The 11,007-nt window shown below is 39.9% G+C and overlaps 1 protein-coding gene across 1 annotated transcript in view; it reads left to right on the forward strand.

The window, feature by feature from the left end:
* LOC114351821 (anoctamin-1) overlaps positions 1–7,379 on the forward strand; it is a 30,299-nt gene extending 22,920 nt beyond the window's left edge. The window contains exons 14-19 of the mRNA XM_028303157.1: positions 1,767–1,970; positions 3,036–3,184; positions 4,594–4,679; positions 5,192–5,397; positions 5,757–5,920; positions 7,250–7,379. Of these exons, the coding sequence (XP_028158958.1) occupies positions 1,767–1,970; positions 3,036–3,184; positions 4,594–4,679; positions 5,192–5,397; positions 5,757–5,920; positions 7,250–7,364 (924 nt within the window). The 3' untranslated portion in view covers positions 7,365–7,379. The remainder of the gene's footprint in view (positions 1–1,766; positions 1,971–3,035; positions 3,185–4,593; positions 4,680–5,191; positions 5,398–5,756; positions 5,921–7,249) is intronic.
* Positions 7,380–11,007: the final 3,628 nt, after the last annotated feature.

An 11,007-nucleotide genomic window follows, 5' to 3' on the forward strand; every position in this document is an offset into this window, starting at 1 on the left:
CGCGCAGCCGCCGGCCCATCAGGGCGACTGCAGGTTCGCGTCCCGTCGTACTCTGTTCGGTATTTCTGTACATAAACAAAAATCTACTCAACGCCCTATTCGTGTCTTCTCTTTCTAATTCTGCCTTTTTGAGTACTCTTTTAATAGTGCGCACGGCGTTTTCAGCAGCTCCATTGCTCGAGGGATGATATGGTGGCACTAAAGTATGTTTAATACCGTTACAATTTAAATATTCAGCGAAAGCGGCAGATGAAAATGGCGGTCCGTTGTCGCTTACTATGCGTTTAGGTAAACCGAAACGAGAAAAATGACGTCTCAAACTATCACAAACTGCGTTGGCTGAGGTCGTGTTGACTTTTTCTACTTCGATCCATTTTGAATGTGCATCAATTATTATGAGATAATAATTATTATTGAACGGGCCGAGAAAATCGACGTGCAATCGTGCCCATGGCTCCGCTGGCCAGGGCCACGAGTGGAGCGGCGCGGCGGGGGGCGCGGGCCGCAGCTCCCGGCACGGTAAACACTCGCGCGCAACCTCCTCTAAGTCTCGATCTATATTTTCCCACCAAACATAATTACGTGCGATTTGTTTCATTTTAACTATACCCGGGTGGCCGTCGTGGATCTCTTTCATGATGCAATTTCGTAATGACTTTGGGACCACAATACGATAACCCCATACTAAACATCCCTGATCAATATATAAATAATCTTTTTTATTAAAATAAATCTTTTCAATTTCATTATACGCGTATCTATTCGGCCAACCATACATTACAAATCCGTATATTTTACTTAAAAGCACGTCCTTTGCCGTTTCCGTTTTAATATCGTTAAAACTGATCGGAAAGCTATCTTGTGCGTAATGCAAATACCTACCTTCCTCGTCTTCACCTCGTAGTTGCTTTTTGGTCAATTCTAGAGGAAGACGAGAAAGAGCATCGGCAAAACAGTTTTTTTACATTTACTGGTGTGCTTGTTTTGTATGTTCCATCTATGTCTATCTCATAATCTTTTGTTTCATGTGACTAAAATTATCAAAACAAAAAAATCTATCAAAATCTAAAATTAATTTGAATAATTTCAGTTTCAGTTTGTTTGGTATATCGATAAACTTATCGACATTTTTCAAGCCCTTTACGTCATAAAAAATGAGATGTGAATGAATGAATGAAACCTATAATCCAACCAAATTAAATATGCTACATGTTTTAAGCATTTACATGTACAATGAGTACTTTTTAAAATGACGTAATCATATTTTGTTTACATATCAAATTTTATTTATTTTACGAAAAAATAGCTACTATAATAGATTTAAAATGTACTTACGCGTGATAAGAAACATTTCTTGTGTGACAGGAATAATTTTTGCAATAAAGTACGGCGCATTTACCCATTTTTCGTGATATTTTTACTCTTCGAGAGCTGGCGTCATACTGACAAAGTGACAACCTGACAACATTTACCATGGCTAATTTAGCCATGGTAAGTGCTAGCGGGGTAAAGACGAAAACGTCACTCGTTACGCGTCCAGTGGTTTATTCGTCCAAGGTGGGGTCCCATTGCGATGGAAATCGCTGTTGTGACAGGGTGGCTGCTTAGTTCACTTTCTCTTTCATTGTTATGTTTTATGTGTTACGTTTGTTTTTTTTTATTTACCTTTTTTGTCTTTGTGTAATGTCTATAGCAATAAATGTTTATTTCTCTCTATATTGCTTTTTTCCAATATTTTCTTCATCGCTAACAAAATTTATTTCCAGATGTATACCTACCTAGCCGAGTGGTTAACAGAAAAGGAACTCCTACGCACACAGACAGAATTCGACGACTCACTCACGCTCAAGATTTACCTGCTGCAGTTCGTCAACTACTACGCGTCGATTTTCTACATCGCTTTCTTCAAGGGGAAGTATGTGGGCCGGCCCGGGGACTATGTGAGGGTATTCGGCCAGAGACAAGAAGAGGTGAGATACTACCACCCCTGTAATGGCGATTTGTTTTACAAAACCACACTTGTATAATACTGTATCCAGTCAAAAGTGACTTTGACCAAAGGTATCAGTCAAAATCACTTTTGAATGACTTTTGCAGTCAAAAGTGGTTTTGAACGATTATGAGTTTTGACTGTAACATTGATAGTATGTTTAAACTGACATCGGAAATGTATTTATTTGCTGCGTTTGGGGGAAAATAGCGCTTGTTAGAAATTGTTAGCAAAATGGCGATCGAAACTATAGCATGTATTCGGCTAGGACACGTTTACTAAACTTCAAAAGTGACGTCTACCCATAATTTTTTGACAGTGACAGTACTTACTTATCGCTAAAAGGACGCCATTTTACTTACTAGCGCTAGCTAGCGCTATTTTCTGCCAAACGCGGCCATTGATAAAAAAAAATGATTATTTAAAGAAATCAAAACAAAATCTATGATATCTAACCTGGATAGTGCAGCAGATTCACTTGAGTCTTCTCCGCAGTTTCAGAATTTTTGCTTTAGCTGTTTCTGTCACTTCATCCGTACTAATATTATAAATGCGAAATATGTCTGTCGGTATTTCTGGCAAAAGTTTAATATTCTGTAATTTGTTGTTCTAGTGTGCCAAATAAATGTATTTTCTTTCTTTCTTTCTTCTTTCTAAAAGTAAGTCGGCTATAAAAATGTAACTTGTTTAGTAGTGTTTCACAATATTCATTTATTGAAACTTAAGCTTAACGACTAAACAAACTTTTCGTGGCAAACAATCATGGGAATTTACATATTTCCACATAGGCTAGCTCAAAATCGACCGTTCACGTTGGCGTCGCGCACCGGGAAGAAGGAAACTTCTAGAAACTTTCGCGTGAGTCGCGAGACGCGCGGGGGGACTGCCTCGCGCCGATTGGCCGAGGAAAGGGCGCGGCACCATACTTCCGCGTGATTCGCTATTAGACGAGATGGCGTCATAACAGTAACGTTGCGTTGTTCGCGCGCGATAACGTTATAAACGTTATAAAATAGCGTTGCCGCGTTACACTTGTAATTTCCAGTGCGCGCCGGGCGGCTGCTTCGTCGAGCTGTCCATTCAGTTGGCCATCATCATGGTGGGCAAGCAGTTCATCAACACCTGCGTGGAGATGCTCATGCCCTACCTGCTCAAGTGGTGGAACATCATCCGCGCTATCGGGAGGAAAAACACGTAAGTTACACCACAGAATAATAATAAGTACTACGTACAGAAGGTTCTGGAATGGAGGCCACGTACCGGAAAACGCAGCGTGGGACGTCCACCCACAAGGTGGACCGACGACCTGATAAAGGTAGCGGGAAGGCGCTGGATGCAGGCCGCTACCAACCGTGCGATGTGGAAGTCATTGGGGGAGGCCTATGTTCAGCAGTGGACGTCCTGTGGCTGAAATGATGACAGAAGGTTTACTTCGCGAAGGTATTTAAAAAAATGTATGCTCAATGTCATTAAAATATGGTGTAATTTAGCTTGTCTCAAGAGTCAAGCACCATTTTGTTGACAAACATCAGTGATCGGTACTGCGCCGAAGCTATAGGGCTGACTTCGGTAAAATGATGTGTGACGTGAGGTGCCAAACTGCAGAAAATGCCGGAGGAAATACATGATTTAGCATGAATTATCATGAATAATATTAACTACTTATTTACCTCTCAGTGTCTTCAGGCAACTTAAAAAAGTACATTCTGTGTTTTTATTATTATTTAGGCAGTTAGAATACTGCACAGTATTTAGTACACCAGTTTCTTTATTTTTTTCCATCATACACAAGAATACGCGTGCGTGAGTCAATGCTCGCTCTCACATACGAGCGAACGGCCTTGTCGAATAGTAATCCTGTAGGGTGCCATCGTGCTTGTTTTGTTTTCGATGTAAACTCGCGGAGATGAACAGGCCTGGTTACACTAACTAGTGCTCTGAGTGCTAACCATGAGTTTACGTTAGGCGTGCTCTCTAGCGAGTGCGTCACAGAAATCTATTGTTAATTGTGAAAAATCTAAAACGTTAAAATAGCGGCATCGTTATAGCCAATGAGCTGCTGTCATAGTGACATTGACGTAATGTCAATGTCACGCTAGAATCAAACGTTATAATAGCGGGAGACGACTCCGCGCGCTTTTGATGCTATGTGATGAATTGTATTTAAAATAAGGCAATATAGTGTGAAAGTTGAGTATTCAGTGTTTTATTTATGAGAATAGATCTACCGGTCTCTAATACTATGAAGATTTTAGTTCTTGAAAGTAGCCATAAGGGGCGCTGTAAAATCTGTTATTGTCATACATCTAATGTAATTTTTTTACGCAGTCGCTAGCGAGCACACCTAATGTGAACTCATGGTAAGCACACTGAACGTTTCATATCTTTTCGAAATGAAAATGTCATTTATTTTCTGTAAACAAGCGTATACCGACACACTATTTAGGTCTCTTCAAGGTGATAGTGAATAGGCATTTTCTGGCCAGCTATGTCACCCTAGACTGCATTTCACTTAACATCAGGTGTGAATGCGGTCAAAAATCCCTGCCCTAGTCTGCTTAAAAACGTTTATTAGAGCTTTTACACCTATTTATTTGTTACAGAATCAAAAGTCCTATGCAGTGGGTGAAAGACTTTAAGCTGGTAGACTTCGGGAACATGGGACTGTTTCCCGAATATTTGGAAATGGGTAAGTTTCTTTAACTGTACGTTAACTCAGAAAAATCGTCGTATTCCGTCGCACATCTTGATAAGTGATTCTCAGTATGTTTTAGTCTTCAATAGCAACCCGCCTCGGCTTTACGGGTGCTAAGTATACATATGAACCTTCCTCTTGCTATCTATTAGAAAAAATCGCATCTAAAACCGTTGCGTAGTTTTAAAGATCTAAGCAAAAGTAGGGACAGACAGCGGAAAACGACTATTTTTAAATAAATTAAATAACATTTTTCCACAAAGACCGGTCCTGCGCCGCTCGCATCCAAGCGCCTCCCGCGACCTTCACCAGATCGTCGGTCCACCTAGTGGGAGGCCTGCCTACGCTACGTCTTCCGGCTGGATGCGAGCGGCGCAGGACCGGTCTTTGTGGATCTCCTTGGGGGAGGCCTTTGTCCAGCAGTGGACGTCTTTCGGCTGAAACGAACGGACGAACGAAATATTATTTTTAAAGGCTCCTTGTAAAGTTTAGATTATTTTTTCCAGTTCTCCAATACGGCTTCGTAACGATATTCGTGGCTGCGTTCCCGCTCGCACCTCTCTTCGCTCTCATCAACAATATTCTCGAAATGCGCCTCGATGCAAAGAAGTTTCTCACTTGCTACCGCCGCCCCGTGCCGCAAAGAGTCACCGACATCGGCGTGTGGTACAGGATACTCGACTCTATCGGCAAGCTGAGCGTGATCACTAACGTGAGTATACGTTGTGAAACGGGGTTAAAAAGATTCATGCCCGTTTTCACCATCAGTCCCTAATTTTTAAGTGACCCCTATGAAAACAAAATTCCTGTAGTGCGTTACCATAGGGGTTGATTAAAAATTAGGGATTGATGGTGAAAACGGGCATCAGCTTATAGTCCGGTCGCCGAGCATGTAGAATTTCGTCCAATGACCCCGAGCTACCTATCCTTATCACTTGCGCGTAATTATATTGCTGTCGGGGTCATTGGACGAAATTCTACGTGCTCGGCGACCGGACTAGTAGAATATATCTGTTTTTTAATGACTGGTGTTATAATACGGTGGGCTAACGGGACTACCTTTTATTGCAGGGCTTCATAATAGCGTTCACCTCGGACTTCATCCCACGCCTGGTCTATTACTTCTCGAATGGCACGTACGAGAATTACGTCAACCACACACTTGCCGAGTTTGACGTGACCGTCTTCCACGAGTATCGGCCGCAGTCCTCCACGTACAATGAGACGATGTGCTCGTGAGTATTGGGCAGTGTACTCACCTGCCATGTAGCACGTAACGTAGCATGTGACGTAACCAACCTTCAAGTGAGTACGGCTCGTCCACGGTCTCGGTATCTAAAGCCTGGTCCGTGAGCACGTAGAATCCCGTCCAATGACCCCAAGCTGCCCATCCTTGTCGCTCGCACGTAATTATGTTGCTGTCGCGCTCGCACACTCACTGCGGGCGCGCGTCGCACAGTCGCGACAGCAATATATTTACGCGCGAGCGATAAGGATGGGTAGCTTGGGGTCATTGGACGCGATTCTACGTGCTCACGGACCAGGCTTTAGCTGCGAGCTCCTGGATCCTACTGCGAGCCGCCTTTGTGCTCGCAGTGATACCGCCACTCGGCGGGTCGCTGCGATCTCCCTGCGAACCACGCGCGAGCAGCTCGCAGCGGGCTCGTGCCTATGTACTCACTTGATACAGTTCTGATACATTACATGCTACACGGCTAGATGTACCTGCTTTACGCTTCTAATTACACTGTATGAACTTGGGTAGACGATTGTAAACAGTAAAGGTTATCAAAGAAGCAGACTTATCAACTCGGAAAGGGATCAACACCGTATCACCTTTCGTGAGCTGTCATCGCCTCTCGCGCGCTGTTTACTGCGAGGCGTTTACGTTACGGTGCGGTGAGTTGTGCGTTGAAGTATGAAGTTTCATACAAGGAACTAGTTTCATACAAGGAATACTGACCGCCTCGAGTTATACGTTTATACGTTTAGCGTGCTACGTCATATGATCTTAAATATTTGCTATATGTCTTATTTTGCAAACAATTTAACCTAATGTGCTGTCGACTGTACTTCGTGGAACGCACAACATTATCCAACGATAAGACTTTTTACAGTGTTATCTAGTCCCAAGCTAAATAATGGGTGCGTTTGGCGATAAAAAGTGCTCATAAGTGATTATAAGCAAAATAACGATCGCTACGGCAGTTTTCGGCGTGGACACGTTTGCTAACTTCAATAGTGACGTGTTTCTTTCATTTTTTAGCAGTGACAGCGCTTATCGCATAGCGATCGCCATTTTGCTTATAAGCGCTTACAAGTGGTATTTTCTGCCAAACACACCCATTGTATTTCAAAACTTTGAGGCCACTCTATGACTTTCATTGACATTACAATTTAATTTTATGTATGTACAACAGTTTTCTAATAGACTTTTCAAACCATATAATTTAGGTTACTTTACAATGTGTATCATTAACCTACCAGAATATTTCTTTTGTTGAAAAATCGTTCTTATTACAATCGCATAAGGTGCTAGAATGTTTAGATTATTGTACTTGCAGCTACCCCGGCTACTGGTACAACGACGGCGAAGACTACGCGCGATCCAACTGGTACTGGCACATCATCGGCGCGAGGCTCGCTTTTGTCGTCGTGTTTGAGGTACCTTTTTACTAGAGTAAATAAAAATGAGTAGGTCATCTTCATAGAAACGCAACACCAACACCCCGCTAATCCCCGCTAAATTTTTACAGTGTGTGCGTTCGCGCCGCATACGTATTGGCGGGCTCACATACAAACCACGCTCGGTGCGTTTCTATGAAGATGACCTACTCATTTGTATTTACTCTGTTTTTACTTTCTATCGAGAATCTTCTCAGCACTGGCCCATTTATTGTCCCGAAGCAGCGGTAGGGTTAATACTGGGACGTGTAAAAGTGCTTTTTAAAAGACTGTTTGCAAAAATAAATGAGTTGTATGAGTTATGTTCTCTCTATGTTCTTTTTTTTTATTTTATTTATTTAATGGCAACCAAACCTCTCTGGGAGGTTTATTTCTGACAATGTCGAGTGAAAATTGACATAGTTATCAATAGAACGTGGGTGTTTCAGTTCTATTGATTTTTCATGGATTCCGTGGAGTTAAGTATGCCCGAAAGCAGGTTTCAAGACGCCACCGGGTCCAAAGCGGGTTGTTCATACGACAACCCACTCGACACTCGATGCGCGCTCAAATTCGAAGTATTTCAATGTTTTTTATAATTTATCACTTCACTGCACTTTAGAACACAAAATAACACCAAATTTGTACACTAAAGTCCATTAAATAATAAATTGAAACCATTAAAACAGATCGACCATGCTTCCCGTTCAACTACCCTCCACGGAATCCTCTATGTTCTTCTGAGGGCTTAGTGTGAGTTTACATCAAACGTCAAAAAATGACATTAAATGTATGACGGATTGTACAGCGCCCCTAGCGGGAAAAACTAAAAGCGCGCGTTTGATGTAAACTCACACTCAGCCCGCTGAAGTCTCGCTGACATTTGACGTCACAAATTCACCCTCCCGTGCCTCTTACGTACCCCAAGCTCAGACTCAGTTATGTGCTAGACCTGTACTATAAAATTTCAAAGTTAAGAGNTATTTAATTTTTTTATTTTGCTCCGGCAAATTTTCATATTTACAACTTCAATCATCAATAACACACAACTAAAAAGAATAACTGTCAATTTTTATTCCTATTAGCATAGACCATATTTATTGGCTACGATTTGCATCAATCAGAGCACTGCATCTTTTCACGTGCTAATGTATTGAGCCAAATTAAAACACACAAAAAAGTGGTACCATATGGGACCGCTAGTCTATAATGGGTTAATAAGGTAAATGTTTAGAATTATGCTTTAGATGAAGTGTACATAAATACGTAGGTACTTAACCCTAAAGGAAACATGCATAAATCACGTAGAAGAGTTACTTTCATTCAACTGAGTAAGGATGAATTATTTAGACACTAAATTATGTATTTAAATAGTTATTAATAAAAAAGTAAAGAAATATACATAGTTACCTACTTAATCAATTGTAGTAATCAACTAAAAAGCAAAATAAATGAAGTGCGATAAAATTTCAGATAAATACGAGAAGTTTTAATGAATGAAAAAGACGAGTATCTTACATAATATCAACGAGTCACCACACGAACCTCGCGAATGTTATCGTTTGCTTTATCTGTACAAACACGCCGCGAGTTACTGTTTTAGGTTGACTAAAATAGGTACTTAAACTTCTTGCGAGTTGCAGTAAAGATCTACTAGGTATGTACTATGCATGTATTGAAATTCAAATAGGTTTCGATTCAAATAAACTTGGACCTTTCAACACCATCTGGCGATCAGTCATGTCATTATAAAATATCACCTTACATCATCATTATCATCATCATCATCATCATCAACAGCCCTTTACAGTCCACTGCTAGACTATGAGTCTCCTCCACTATAGTGGAGGGTTTTGCCATAATCTCCACGCTTGGCAGGCGGGTTGGAGATCGCAGTTTAAAAGATTGATGTTTTTCAGAGAGCGTTGCTGCCCGTTCTCTGTTTGATATGCAGTCCCTAAGTCGCCTCTTACCTTCACCTTACATAAAGTACGTCAAATAAAATAAAATTGCACACAAATTAAATGCTTAGTATGATCATACTACTTGATCGATTCTAATCGCCAATGAACTAATTAATAAGGTGCTTAGTATGGCACAAAGAGACGAAACTAAGTAAATTCCAGAACAAATCATGACATTTCACATTCAAAATTGATTTTTAAATACATTGGGAATTCGTGTAACTAGAGCACAGTTACGCCGTGAAGATCCACATGCCGATAGCTGGTGCATCGCGTAATAAACCAGCTAGAAATAATTTTGAGCAACACAGGGACATGCAATTATAATGAATACAACCTAACTATCGATTGAGGGCGGCACGCGACATCAGTAAGCGAGGACTGTCACTTTATCGATATCGATAGTCACTTTTATATTACCTATTGATTAGTTTTACTTAAATTAGAATATGAGATCCCTTGCCATGTAAATGCTGATTATTTCGTGATCATTTAATATGAATAAATATGATACTATTTACTCAAATCTTTTGATACAATCATTCAAACATTGGCATTAATAAGTAATAATAAACATAAGCGTTTTATGTGAAAGGTGATATTAAAGTCTTTAAATTATTTTCAATTACTTATGTTGATTCCAAGTTCCTTACAATTTATCTTCCCGTTCTAAGTAGGCAACAAGATAAAATTGTTAACACAATTCGTTAACATTGGCCTATAACATCGTGTTTGTTTCCAAAGCTAATATTATCTATTACAAGTTTCGTCTATTTCATAATTTTCAGTAAATTCTACTGATACTAAAGGTCATGATATCGGATGTTCGGTATTAGTGGGTCATGTCGTGTTATTATTACCTATACACGTGACTAAAATATTTTATCTTTCGTGATATTCACTCAGCATTGAATTCAATTTGCTGAAGTTTTGATTGTATTCACTTCGATTAATAACTTCTCAATTAAGCTTAATCCCTATACTGCAAGCAGCACATTGACTGGACAACTTTCTGGTAAACGTTTTCAAAGTTCGGGCACAGTTTTATCGATAAAATATTTGTGCACACACATCCCTTGATCGGTTACCGTTTATGATGCATCAGGGATTTGGATTTCTTATTACGAAAATAACTCATATGGAATTATAATGACGTAAACAATTTTAACTTAACTTAGTATTCATTTTAGAATTATCTGGGTTACCTAAAGGAGAAGTAAAGTAAAGTATAGGGTATTAAGACTGTCTCTATACATTTCCTTTAATAACGTTTTTTTAAATAAATGGATAGCTAAGCCAACACATACACTGACTCACAGTATTCGCTTTGACAATAGTATTGGATTCAGCGTAAGCCTATCTCTCTGAGTACCTTAGTAGGACAGGCGTACTATAGGAACTAAATCCTAATGCCTTTGATAAATGTTAAGCCACTATGTAATTTATATCACTAGTGCTAAGATATTAAGGCTTAGACAATTCAAGTATTAACTCAAAAATATTTGTTCATTTTGTATACCTACGTATTATATTAACGGATATTTTGACTGCAAATAGTAATGTGACGTCTATACGAATTTGAAATAGCCGTAATAAACGTTGGGTTTGTATTAAAATTTGTGTTTTATTTGATAAAAGCTGTATTAAAAATACCAGCAGAATACAGGATGATTTTGCAATCGGTGTCCAAATTT

The sequence above is a fragment of the Ostrinia furnacalis genome, unplaced genomic scaffold, assembly GCF_004193835.3.
Source record: "Ostrinia furnacalis isolate ACB-3 unplaced genomic scaffold, ASM419383v2 OfSCF1198, whole genome shotgun sequence".
Taxonomy (NCBI): Eukaryota; Metazoa; Arthropoda; class Insecta; order Lepidoptera; family Crambidae; genus Ostrinia; species Ostrinia furnacalis.